The sequence below is a fragment of the Anabas testudineus genome, chromosome 5 (genome assembly GCF_900324465.2).
Source record: "Anabas testudineus chromosome 5, fAnaTes1.2, whole genome shotgun sequence".
Taxonomy (NCBI): Eukaryota; Metazoa; Chordata; class Actinopteri; order Anabantiformes; family Anabantidae; genus Anabas; species Anabas testudineus.
Genome location: NC_046614.1, coordinates 22,569,192 through 22,581,283, shown reverse-complemented (window position 1 = coordinate 22,581,283; position 12,092 = coordinate 22,569,192). Strand labels below are relative to the sequence as shown.

General features: G+C 39.9%; 1 protein-coding gene across 1 annotated transcript; it reads right to left on the bottom strand.

Annotated features, from left to right (window-relative positions):
- Nucleotides 1-606: 606 nt before the first annotated feature.
- LOC113154683 (zinc-binding protein A33-like) lies at nucleotides 607-2,482 on the bottom strand. The gene is made up of 2 exons (XM_026349012.1): nucleotides 2,431-2,482; nucleotides 607-2,259 (listed from the first exon to the last, which is right to left on the bottom strand). Exon 2 carries the CDS (start codon nucleotides 2,242-2,244, stop codon nucleotides 778-780), a length of 1,467 nt encoding a protein of 488 aa, XP_026204797.1. The 5' UTR covers nucleotides 2,245-2,259; nucleotides 2,431-2,482; the 3' UTR covers nucleotides 607-777.
- Nucleotides 2,483-12,092: the final 9,610 nt, after the last annotated feature.

The following is a 12,092-nucleotide window of genomic DNA, read 5'->3' as shown; positions in this document are numbered from 1 at the left end:
CTAGGAGGTCATTCTTAGAAAGGAACGTAATCAGTTGATTAAAGAGCTCGTTCAAGGATCTTGGCCAGGGTCCATCATCGCCCCCGCCCCCCTGTTATCTCTGCAAGTCTACAAGCATTTGTGTTTTCCTTCATCCTGCTGTTTAGTTTCAGATAAAACTTGTAAGTCAGTGTTTGAGCTTCATGTTATTAGTTAACTTTTAATGTGACTGCTCTCTGCTGTGTGTGTTGGTGCAGCCATGTGATCAGGTGTGTGTGTGTGTGTGTGTGTGTGTGTGTGTGTGTGTGTGTGTGTGTTTGCTGCACTGTTCTACAGAGGAACTGCTGTGAGTCAGACATTGTAGGAGTGGAAGTGTCATAAAACGTCTACATGCTATTGTTTATATAGTGTTAAATGTTAAACATTACACCCATATAACTCTGAGGAAACTGTTCAGGAAGTCTTTGAGGTACGGATGTTAGCTCTTACGTCTTAATGATTGGCTATCAATAAAAAAAAACTGCACACCTGTAATCGTACCTACGTCCAACAGCACAGAAAGAGAACATCAGTGCTCACATGATGTATCCCACTCATTATAACACAATTAAAACATTTGGGGTCACTTTGGGGTCAAATGTACTTGTTTATGAAAGAAAAAAACATCAAATTGATGAGAAATGCAGATTGGACGGCAGTAGATGCAGGTTCACTTAATAAAGACAGGACCAGGTCTGGTGGATCTGACACAGCCTCTAAACTCATCAATCCTGACACACAGGTAAGACACCACAGGGATTAGTTATCATCATCATGGCTCTGGTTATTAACATCATTATCCTCATTGTTGTCGTTCTCCACTTGATCATCCTGGTGTTTGTCGTTCTCCTCATCACGTTTCTCATCGTCGCTCTTATTAACCTCTGGTACAATCTTTATTGTGAACTCATCTCCACTGTTAATGTATGGAAACAGCTTCTCGGTGCAAATGTCTGTGAAGGTGTGTATGTGTTCATCGGTGTCACAGTCAGACATCGACAGCTGTCTTTGATTCCAGTCCAGACGAACTCTGATCTTCTGAAGCTTCCCTTTGATGGAGAGACCGACTGATTGAGCTGATGGAGAGAAGCCCATATATTTCCCATTACACAATCCTATTGCCCAAGGTCTGACCTGAATCTTCCTTGTGCTTTTTACAGATTTTGCTGCAACACCCAGAAACCAGTACATGTTGTCTCCAACCTCAACGTCCCAGCTGTGAGTCCCTGAGTCAAAGCCCTCTGAGCCCAGGACAGCGATGGTGGAATCAAACCTTTCTGGGTTTTCAGGAAGCTTCTGTCTCTCTCCACGTCTCACACCGGTCAGATCTTCAGACAGGATGAGTTCTGGATGAGCAGTGTTTGGATCCAGAATCACAGGCGTGTAGGAGACCACCTCTTTCATCTTGTTCCAGATGTTGAAGGTCAGGTTGCCCAGATGTTTGGCCTCATCTATCAGAGCTCCTGAGACCAGCTGTGGCTCATCCAGTGGGAGGCGCTGTTGGACTCTCTTCACTGCAGCTTTGTATTTCTGCAGGAATGAGAAGTCTCCAGCTCTCAGCTCCTCCTCTGTGACTCTGACTGTTTCTGAAAGAGCTGATATCTCTCTGCTCAGAGCCTCAATCTTCTCCTTCATCTCTTCACTCTTCTGCTCCTCTTCCTCCCTCAGAGCAGTGATCCTGGCCTCCTCTTCCTCTTGTAGAAACTGGTGAAGCTTCTTAAACTGCTCCTTAATCTGCTTCTCTGTGTGTCGGGTCTGGTCCTTAATGTGTTCTGCAGTTTGAACACAGTTTTCTTTGGCTTGTTCAAAAAGCTTCAGTTTCTCCTGTAGAGGCTTCAGGGATTCCTGGAGCAACACTCTGTGATCCTGAGCAGCTTCATTTACAGGACTGAATCTGTGACCAGTGTGTGTTTTTGAATCTCGACAGACGACACACACCGGCTGCTGATGGTCCAAACAGAAGAGTTTGAATTTTTCTGCGTGCAGACTGCAGAAATCATCAGACTGTAACATACGATTTCTTTCAAGTATTAAGGTCTCCCAGACATTTTTCAAAGCTAGCCAATTGACTTCCTTACAAACTGGACACTCATGTACTGGTTTATCATTCCACCATGTCTTCAGACAGCCATTACAGAAGCTGTGAGCACATGACAGGACAACTGACTCTCTACAGATGTCATGGCAGACAGAACAGGTGAAATCGTTCTCCAACTGGACGGACATTTCTCTGGAGAGAAGCTAAAAACACACCAAACACAAAGATATGACGTGGTCAGGGAGCTTCTGCCTGCTACTTTACATTTGCATTTTTCTTAGAATAAAATGATCCAAATAAATTATAAAAAAAATATTTGACTCCATCAAATAACAAATTACATAATTTCTTATTTAAGATAGAGGTAAACTCACATTCAGTGTGTGAAGTCAGCAGCAGGTGCAAGTGGCAGTTTTTCAGTTTTCCTCCTGATGGTCTGACTCTGTCTGTGGAAATGAGCAGTGAGAAATGACACCCTGTGTTTCCTGGATTGTGGCAAAGGTGGGTTAGGCAAAGGGGGGCACTTATTCAAAGCATCTTTTGAAATGGCTGATGGCTACTAGAGGTACCACAAAACAAGTTCTTTCTGCAAGGTTTTGATAGGTGTGGGTCTGTGATATTAGTTCTGCACAGACGGTTACAAATCAATCGTGTTCTGGAGCTCAAAACTATGTGATCAGGGTTCTTGGATGTGGAACTTAGAACAGAATCGTTGTTCCTGTTACATTTGATGATGTTTGATAGGATGGGACATTTAACAAACACTTTGCTCTCACAACTCTGCAGTCTTACTTCCATCTCTTTCAGCTTTTCTTATAAGGGGTCAACAGTGGTGTGACTGATTTGTACATTGATTCAGCACAGTTTTCAAACTCCTTCATGATGCATGAATCAATGTTTATTATGTGTAGAACACGGTGAAATAGCTCGTGGCTGTTGTGCAGCCCATGATGACAAATAAGGTGCTAAATGATAGAGTCAGGAATATGAAACAGTCTACTATAAAATGTTTACTTACTGAGAGAACAGTTACATTAGTTATGTCTTCGTTTAGCAAAACATTCAAATAAAAATGAAGACAAATTGTTCACAACACCACAACAAATGAGCTCTTCTTCCCGCTGTTGCTACTGTGCAGAGCTTTGTTGGGCGAGAAAAACTCTCTCATCAACCAAGAAACAGCTTTTTAAATCTGACTAAAGACAGAGACACGTTTGGTTTTCAGCCCTGCCGGCGGTTTTTATCGTGTTTGTTTTGATTTTCATAATAATTCTAGTTTTGATGCACCAGTATCTGCAAGTTTTCATACATTTCTGCATTTTCTGAACAGTCATGTCGAAATCTTTGGGCGTCTGGTCGCACGCACACTTGCTTGATGTGGACGTTCAACGTTTCTGTCGATTCATACAGAAACTGCTTGAACCGTTTCACTTTCTTCTCACTTTACAGCCGTTAAACCTGGAACTTTCTAACTGTTCTGAAATAGTAAATCAAACAATAGCTGCACAACAGAGAGAAAGCAGCAGGTCCTTACTGGAAATGAAGAGAAACAAAACTTTAAACTTCACTTTCATTCATTTATTCCATGTCTAGTTCAGCAGATTGTTGTTCAGACTAACTGTTTGCTGTCTAACGTTTGATAAAAACGCTTCCCTTTATCCAAATCTTTTTCCTTTAGAGGTTTTACTTTTTTGACTGTTGGCAGATGTTGTAATTCTTAATTGTTTGATTTGTTTGCTTCCTCTTTACAAGTGAGGCAGTTCCAACATGACACCAGCTGCATCTAACAGCAAGATAACAGATGCAGATACTGATAGAAGAAGTGCAGGTAAAGCGTTTATCAATCGTCCAACCAGAGGCAAAATCCAAAAGTTAGATAATATGCACACAGTTGGTTATACAACAGGTGGAAACTGGCTGCACAGACAGTAGACAGTCCAGCAGAGAGTAACACAAGAGGACTGATGTGAATACTCCTGGTTAGGAAAAACGTCTGGAGACAGATGGCTTGATTTCACTTGGGTGGCAGGTACTGTCTCACCTTTTTAACTGTTAGCCTTTATCTACAGTCCAATCCCAACCCCATCAGTTATTGACACTTCCCACTTGGTATCTTAATATCATCACTAGAGTTATTCACTATTCAAAGGACGGCAGGCAAAAAAAAATCTGATTCATCAGTTTTCTTAAATCTTTTATTTATCTGCCAAAGTACAAATAAAAGATTTCCACTGATGAACTTAATTATTTAGCTCCATATATGTGTAAGCTTCCTTCAGATGATTTATAGGTGTTGAGTCTAAAGAAACACACAGTGGTAATATTCTGCTCTTGATGCATGATGTGTTACCACAACTAGGTGCTTGATGAGTTGATGGTTAGAACGGTTAATGAGGGTTAAATACGCCCGGATACACACATCACACGCTCCATCATCTTCATGAGTCAATACAGACTTTCACTTCCTTCTCATGCTCATGGAAAACACCTCCAACTCCACTAATTGTCTGAGTGAAATTTATAACGTCTTTTTGATGAAGCAGAAATGTCCAAACCGACAAGACAAATCAAAATCAGAGGACGGGGAACTTCTTACACTGAACGTTCACCTTGAGTGAGAGTACATCTATTATAGAAAATAGTTACTCAACCAGTGTCGCTCTTATTGATCATCATGTGGTAGGTTAGTCCAGAAAGGTGTTCACCTGTTTCTGCAGGGCGCCACAATTCACACTGAACGTTAGAACGAAAACCAAATCATCAAGCAGATCAAATCATTTCATTCTGAGCAAAAACCAGTGTCTGATAAAGAAGAACCCACAGGTTTTAACGTATTCCTCTTCTCTCTTCAGAGTTTTTTACATGGAATTACTTTGATTTCATTTTTCAAACATGGTTTTATGTGAATGAGTAAATAATAAAAATAAAAGCATTTGAATCCCTTTAGAAATGATTTATCAGTATTTGTTGCTGTTGAGTATATTTGGTTAATTATTTTAAATATCTGACATATAAAGTTATTTTAATTGGACCATGGCTCCTTTGCATTGCTGATTACTTGTCTGTTTCTGCACATGCGCAGTAGACTCTCCCTCTCCATCTGTAGGATATTAATTTCGAGTCTAATCTAAGTAATTGTGACTCTAAAGGTTTGTTGAAGGTAGAATATGTAATAATAATGACAGAGTTCACACACGACAGGTGAAAGACAAACTCCGCAGGTGAAGCGAATTACTTCCGGTCAGTCACAGGTGAGCCGGACAGGTGAGCCGGACAGGTGAGCCGCTCTCTGGCCTCTCGACGAACACGTCGAGTAGAAAGTTGTCCAGTTTCTAAGAATCATGTCAGCTGTGTGTTTCGTCAACAGTCAAACTAATTGAACCTGAAATGAACCAGAGTGGAGTTTCCTGATTTTAGGATTTAACCTGTTCGTGTCTCAGACAGAAGAAACTGAAGCGTCAATCAAACGTGAGTCGTTGTTTCAATGTCTTTAATGTATTTCCATATAAGACGGATAATGGTGGCAGAATATACTTCAATATGAATTTAAGTCACACTACTGGACCCTTGAATGTGTCAAGGTGTGAACAGTATGTCAGTGCTGTCTCTGTTTGTGTGTTGATGTGTAGGATGATGTTCACTGTGTCCTGATGACATTAGTGAGAAGTGACAGATTGATTTAACCTCTCAGCATCAGAAGATACAGGATCCTCCGGTGGATGCTTGTCAGGACACTGAGGTGTGATGGGAGGATGTGAACGGCACAATAATTGATCTCAAAGACACAAAAAAGATCATAATTTTCATCAGACCTGATTTTTTTGTGTCGATGTGTTGATGGCTCGTGTTCGTGTTCGTGTTTGTGTTTGTGTTTGTGTTTTGTGGTGACCTGTTTTCTGACACGTATCCACAGATTGAACTGAAATGAAAACAACAGTGGCGTTCGTGTCAGATTTGTCTGGTTAAAAGCTGCTGTAATGTTCACTGTGCAGCTCTTCTATGAATTCTGCTTCTACACTGTTGGAATTTCTCAGTTTTTATTTTAAAGTTGATAATTAATGATGATATTATATGTTTGAACTGTCTGCTTCAGGACCTTCTGCAGCGTTACTGTAGGATTAAGATCAGAACCTTTACTCCATCGTTTCAAAACATCCTGCTTTAAACACATTTCTGCTGCTTCAACCATTTCTTATTGGATACACTAAGGAAGCTGCACATATGGTTCTGCTATGAAGATTTAGTGTCTTGTCCTCAGAATATGTCCAGAAGGACCCAGACGTCCTGCTCTAGCTGCTGGGTCACCGCCATCTCAGCCACTCCTGCAGGTTCAGAGTCGACTCGTACTCAACCGTCTGGCTTTTTAATATGTCCTTGATCAAACTGTAGATGGGCAGCACTGGTCTTGTTGGACAGTAATGAGTTCCTCCATGCAGCTCTGCCATGCACACTGTGGTTATTCAGTGTTTTCCTGATGATGATGATGAAGACTACAGGGAAGGGCCTGTATTAGATATCACACTGATCCTTCTCAGACTATTGAGAGATCATTTTAAACCATTGAATATAAATATAAGTCTCTAAACGAACATTAATAAATTAAACAGCGACGAGTTAAATATGACTTCTGTTACCTGAATTATGTCGGAGCAGCTGCTGCAGCCGACCTGTACGTTCATCCTGTTTCATTTTGAGCCATCAACTTGCTGCAAATGTGCAGCGTCATCTTATCATATCATGACTCATCATGTGCACAATATTTTCCGTCACCTTGTCGTCACATTACTGAAAAACTTGATAGACTGGAGCCCTGTGAGTGTCCTCAGCTAAACCTCTGTGTCTGTATGCACTACATGTTCCGTTGTTCTTCGCTCTAACGTTTTAGGACATTTAGAGTTGAGCTGCTTTGCTGTAGTTGGTGGCAATGTTTGGTTTTCAAGGATTTCTTGTTCACATTTACTCCCACACAGCAGAGGATTAATTGAGGTGCTCCTTCTTTAGAGAACTGTGTGTTTTGTTTTGCTTCAGTAGGTCAGTTAGGTAAGACTCGACTGGACTGTTTGTGTGTCTGTTGTTTTAAGGTAACCCTCTCTTGGCCCCTTGGATCACAAGTATTACTTTTATATTACTAATAGTATAAGTAATACTTTTATTACTTCATGCCTCTTTGCCCAACGTCTAATAATAAATTGTACAAACAATCCAGTTACATCTTATTGATTATGTTGCTTCCTTCCTGGTTGTATCACCGTTGTCTGTTCATTCATTCACTTTGTTCTCTTCTTGCCTCGTCTACTGCTCGTCTACTCTGTGACACTTCGGAGGGACCCTCTTTACTTTTTCAACACTTCACTGAGTTAAACATTTATTTGAAATGTTTCAATTACAAAGTGCAAATGTATTAAAAATCAAACACTTAAACTATTCAGACCTCTTTGCCGTGGCGCTCGTTCATCTGTGGCAGATTGAATTATTTGGACAAACCTTAGAAAGGCTCAGACCTGTTTATGGAGGGTCCCACAGTTCACTTGGTGCGTCAGGAAAGAACCAGTGGACTCGCTGTCGACCTCCAAAAATAACATTTAGTGGTGAGTCATAGATCAGAGAATTGGTAAAAAGCCTTTTCTAAAGCGTCGAGTGTTCCCAGGAATGTCTGAGTGACCTCATGAGCTGAGAAGAATCTAGCAAACACTAGAGAGAAGGGAAGGAAGGATGAATGCAGCCAAATACAGAGACGTCCTTCAAGAGACCTGAGGTTGAGGCTTTAGGACAAATCTGTAACTGAAACCACATCAAACATCTGAAAATGGAAGCTCACACACTTCCTGAGACCTATTTAAGAGGATTCAGAGCTGTGATTCAGTGGCTTCTAGAAACTACTGAACTAATATAAAAGAACAATTTCAGTTTTTGAATTTGACGTTTTTGCTCATTTATTATAAAAACATGTTGAGTATCTTGTAGGTCCAGTAAATGGAACATCTCTTAAAGTTTTCTGTTCAGCTCTGTGAAATATATTGAAGCCTCTGGTAGTTAGGTGACCTCTGGTGTGGTCTGCTGTGCCCCCTGATGGTGCAGAGTGGAACTGCAGCTGTTGCAACACTAGTGCAACACAGCTGACACATCAACACATTTGTGCAGAGTCACCGTGAGTCACCAAGCAACTGGCACACGGAAAGAAGAGAGGTTGAGGTAGAAAGTGATTGAAAGAGAGAGAGCGAGAGTTTATCTCCTTCAGTATCAGGGTCAGAGTGACTCATCGCTGTCACAGGATCTTTGTAACCATGACTCAGCGCTTAGATCCGGGCCGGCTCACGTGTTTGTTTGTCTCCAAAAGCAAAGCTGCAAACAAATGGATTTCAACCTTTTAACAGCAGCTTCCTTTTTACTGTTGAATGCACATTTATTCCGTCTGAGTCTCTTTGTCTTCATCAGCTGCTTCATTTTCATTTCCTCCGCTCAGCATCAGATGATTCTGACATTAAACGTCTCACAGAAACACAGTATGTGATTTTTCTCTGGTCCTACTTTCTCACATGCTTCTAAATGAAATCATGACTCCAGATATCAGCTGAATAACCAAACACTACCTCAGTATTTGTGAGAAAATGTTAAAAGATGTTTCTAGTGTGGTCGCAGCTTTTAGTGTTGAGAGGTAACAGGTTTAGGATGGAATTTATGCAAATCATGTTTTCTACACACAGTTTCCTAAAGTTACACATTAAAAAAGCACAGTATATATCACCCCGCTAACTGAATTTATATCAACACATTGAATTTGAACTCTTTTATACCTGAATTACAGATGTTACAGCAGCAGAATGCAATCTGAAGATCTGGTATCATGATTAAGATTAGTTTTCGTTGTTAATCATAGATTGTGTGTCTTGATTAAAAAGGTTGTAATGTGCTGTTTTATATGTCCCATAACTTCATAACTTGATGTTAAACTGAAGAACAAAGAAGTTACCAAGGTCTGGAGCACTGGGAGCTCAGTGGCTGCTGCAACACAGTGAAATCTGAATTACTGGATAGAGAGAGAGTGTGTGTGTGTGTGTGTGTGTGTGTGTGTGTGTGTGTGTGTGTGTGTGTGTGTGTGTGTGTGTGTAATCCAAGTCCTTCGCCTCCCACCTGTTGCCTCTCAGCATCAGATGACTCGGCTCTAATTAAGACGCAGACAGCAGGTGAAGCAAAGGAAGGAGAGGAGAGAGAGAGAGAAGAGGCTAAATAAAACATGCCTGAGTCATTGTTGTTGTTGTTGATGTGGGAGCTGAGTCACTGCTTTAGTCTCCTGCCTGCTGCTGTTATTTAATCTGTATCTTTGACCTTAACGTGGAAAAACAACTTGGACAAACACACGTCTTGTGTAATGTTACAGCTTCTGCTGCAATAATTATTATTCTGATTGTCCTTCATAGTGATGGAGGCTGTGATGTTGTCGCTCGCTGTTAGTGAAGTATTGAAGTTATTTGTGGTTAATCACTAATATTAATATAAAATAAATGGATTGGTTTGTTAAACTGTTGTTTAATTAGTTTCTTTGTGGGACATTGTTGTGTTAATGTATTAAACTCTTCTCAACCTGTGAATTCGAACACACATAAGGTTCAGCGAGGTCGTCTGAGTTCACTTTTTCCTAACATGTGTTTCCCATGTGGAAAATAAGTCACTGAGGCGACAACAAGAAATTATATCTTACTGAAGTGCTGCAAGTGGCTAAAACAAACACACACAGTGTTTAGTGTGTTCATTATGAACCCCCAGAGAGCCTGGTGTTTGTACACCCCGCCCTGGCCTAAATTACACCCTGAGGCTCATGGGTATTCACTGCCGATGTTTAACCACAGTGTGAGTCAGGAGGAGCCGCTCATTAAAACTAATCTGAGGATGAGATTTGTATCCTGTTGGCTGTTTTATAGAGCTGCGGCGCTGTGTCTAGTGATTTTGAGCTCCTCGTTTACTGGAGCTGTCCGGCCCACAACTTCACCTTCACGCCGCTGTACGCTACCTGCTCAGAGCCAATCAGCAGACAGCTGCAGGTAGAGAGCAGCAGGTAGAGAGCAGCTGGTGGAGACCAAAAATGGAGCTAAAACAGAATGAATAATAATTATCAGTCTGATACTGCTGGACACAAGGAACAGCTGGTTGAAGAAACACAACACAACACAAATTACTAATTATTGTACAGAAGTACTGTATGTGAATACATAATCATGTGTGTATCAGCAGAATTAATGCTGGAGAAGAAAATGAACAACTTTATATACAGTTACAGCTGCTCTCCGATATCACTATTATAAATACATATATTAGTATTTTATTAGTAATCCAGTTTCAGGAGTGAGGCAAATCAGTATTACTTATTTAAACTTATTTCTGATGCTCCCAGTAAAATCACCACAACTTTTTTGACAGCTTTTGTGTTTTTGTTGTTGTTTTTTTCAGGTGGTGTTTGCACGTCTGATCCGCACGTCACATCAGGTCTGGTATGTACGAAGAATTTCTTACTGTGTCAGAAAAACTGTGGTGATGCTGCTGGATTTAGTTGTCATAACTAAATCAAATATTTAACCATGCTTCAGTCCAGTCTCATCTCAGAGATTTCCATTAGATGGTTTAACAAAAAATCTATAAATTTTACCAACTAACTATTCATTAAAATCATTCTTGATTTGAAAATGACAAAATTGATTCGAAAAACAATCATCAGATTAGTTGATAATATATAATAGTTGTTAATTACAAGCCACTCACAGTTTAATCACATTTTTAACACTGCAGCAGTCAGATGAGAGTAAATACAGGACACACACAAAAGAGAGACCAGAGTCAGTGAATCAATCATCATTATTATTATTATTGATCCCACAGCGAACATCAAAAGATGAAAAGCAAAGTATTTCTACATTCTGTTGGTTCATCAGTCCTTCGCTCGCTTGTCAGACATCCAGTCAGGTTTGAGATCCTCAAACATCAGGAGGTTCACTGAGTTTCCTCCTTTTTAAAGCTTCATGTCGTCCCATCAATAAATCAACAAAAATACAATCAGAATATGTTTACACACATTTTATATATATATATATATATATATATATATATATATATATATATATATATATATATATATATATCCCAGGAAAAGAAGCACTAATATATACACACACAGATGTTGTCGGGCTTATTGGGTCCAGTCAATCAAATCTATATCAAAAGCTCTCAGATGGAGCAGAAGGCAGTTTTGTTTCCGTCTCATCAACATTACAAACACTTCTGCTGCGGGAAATCCCCAAAATCACAGAAACATTCCTCTGAGAACAGACCAGGACCAGCTGACCAGAGACTGGACTACATTTCCCAGCAGGCAGCTGGTGTCTGTGAGGCAGCTTTCCAGCAGGGCTGTGGCCAGGATTCGATAAACACTGAAGAAACGTTTGATGAAGCTCCAACCAAACTCTGTTCAATTATTTTAGTATTTTAGAAAAAGTCACATTTTGAACTGTGCATTTATTTTTCTTATTATATTCTTAATATATGCAAGTTTACAAATATCAAATGTCCTATAAAAAAAAAAACACATGGACAATAAAAATAAGAAAATTAATCACCAAAAATTTTGATAATCCAATAATTCTAAGATATTTTTGAGAAAACATTTACTGGATCTAACTTTTTAAATGTAAATGCTGTCTTATTTTTGTTTCTTATTTTTTGTTTAGTCAACAGTGACTGCTCAGTAAATTGAATCTTTTTGGGTCAAACTAGAAATTTGCAGCAGTACCTTGTCATTATCTGCAACTATATTAAATTTATTTTCCTGTCATTCAAACCCAGGATGTGGCCTCAGTGGGAGTTACAGCCCTGCTTCCCAGCAGCTCAATTTATGATGCTGACGCTCAATAAGCAACTTTCAGAGGCAAATGTCTCTACAGAATCAACAGCTGAGTGATTTTATCAAATCCATTATTAATCAGTCTGAAACCGTGTTGCATTTGGCAGATGAGTATTATTTTGGTCTAGATGTCGTTTATAAGAGCAT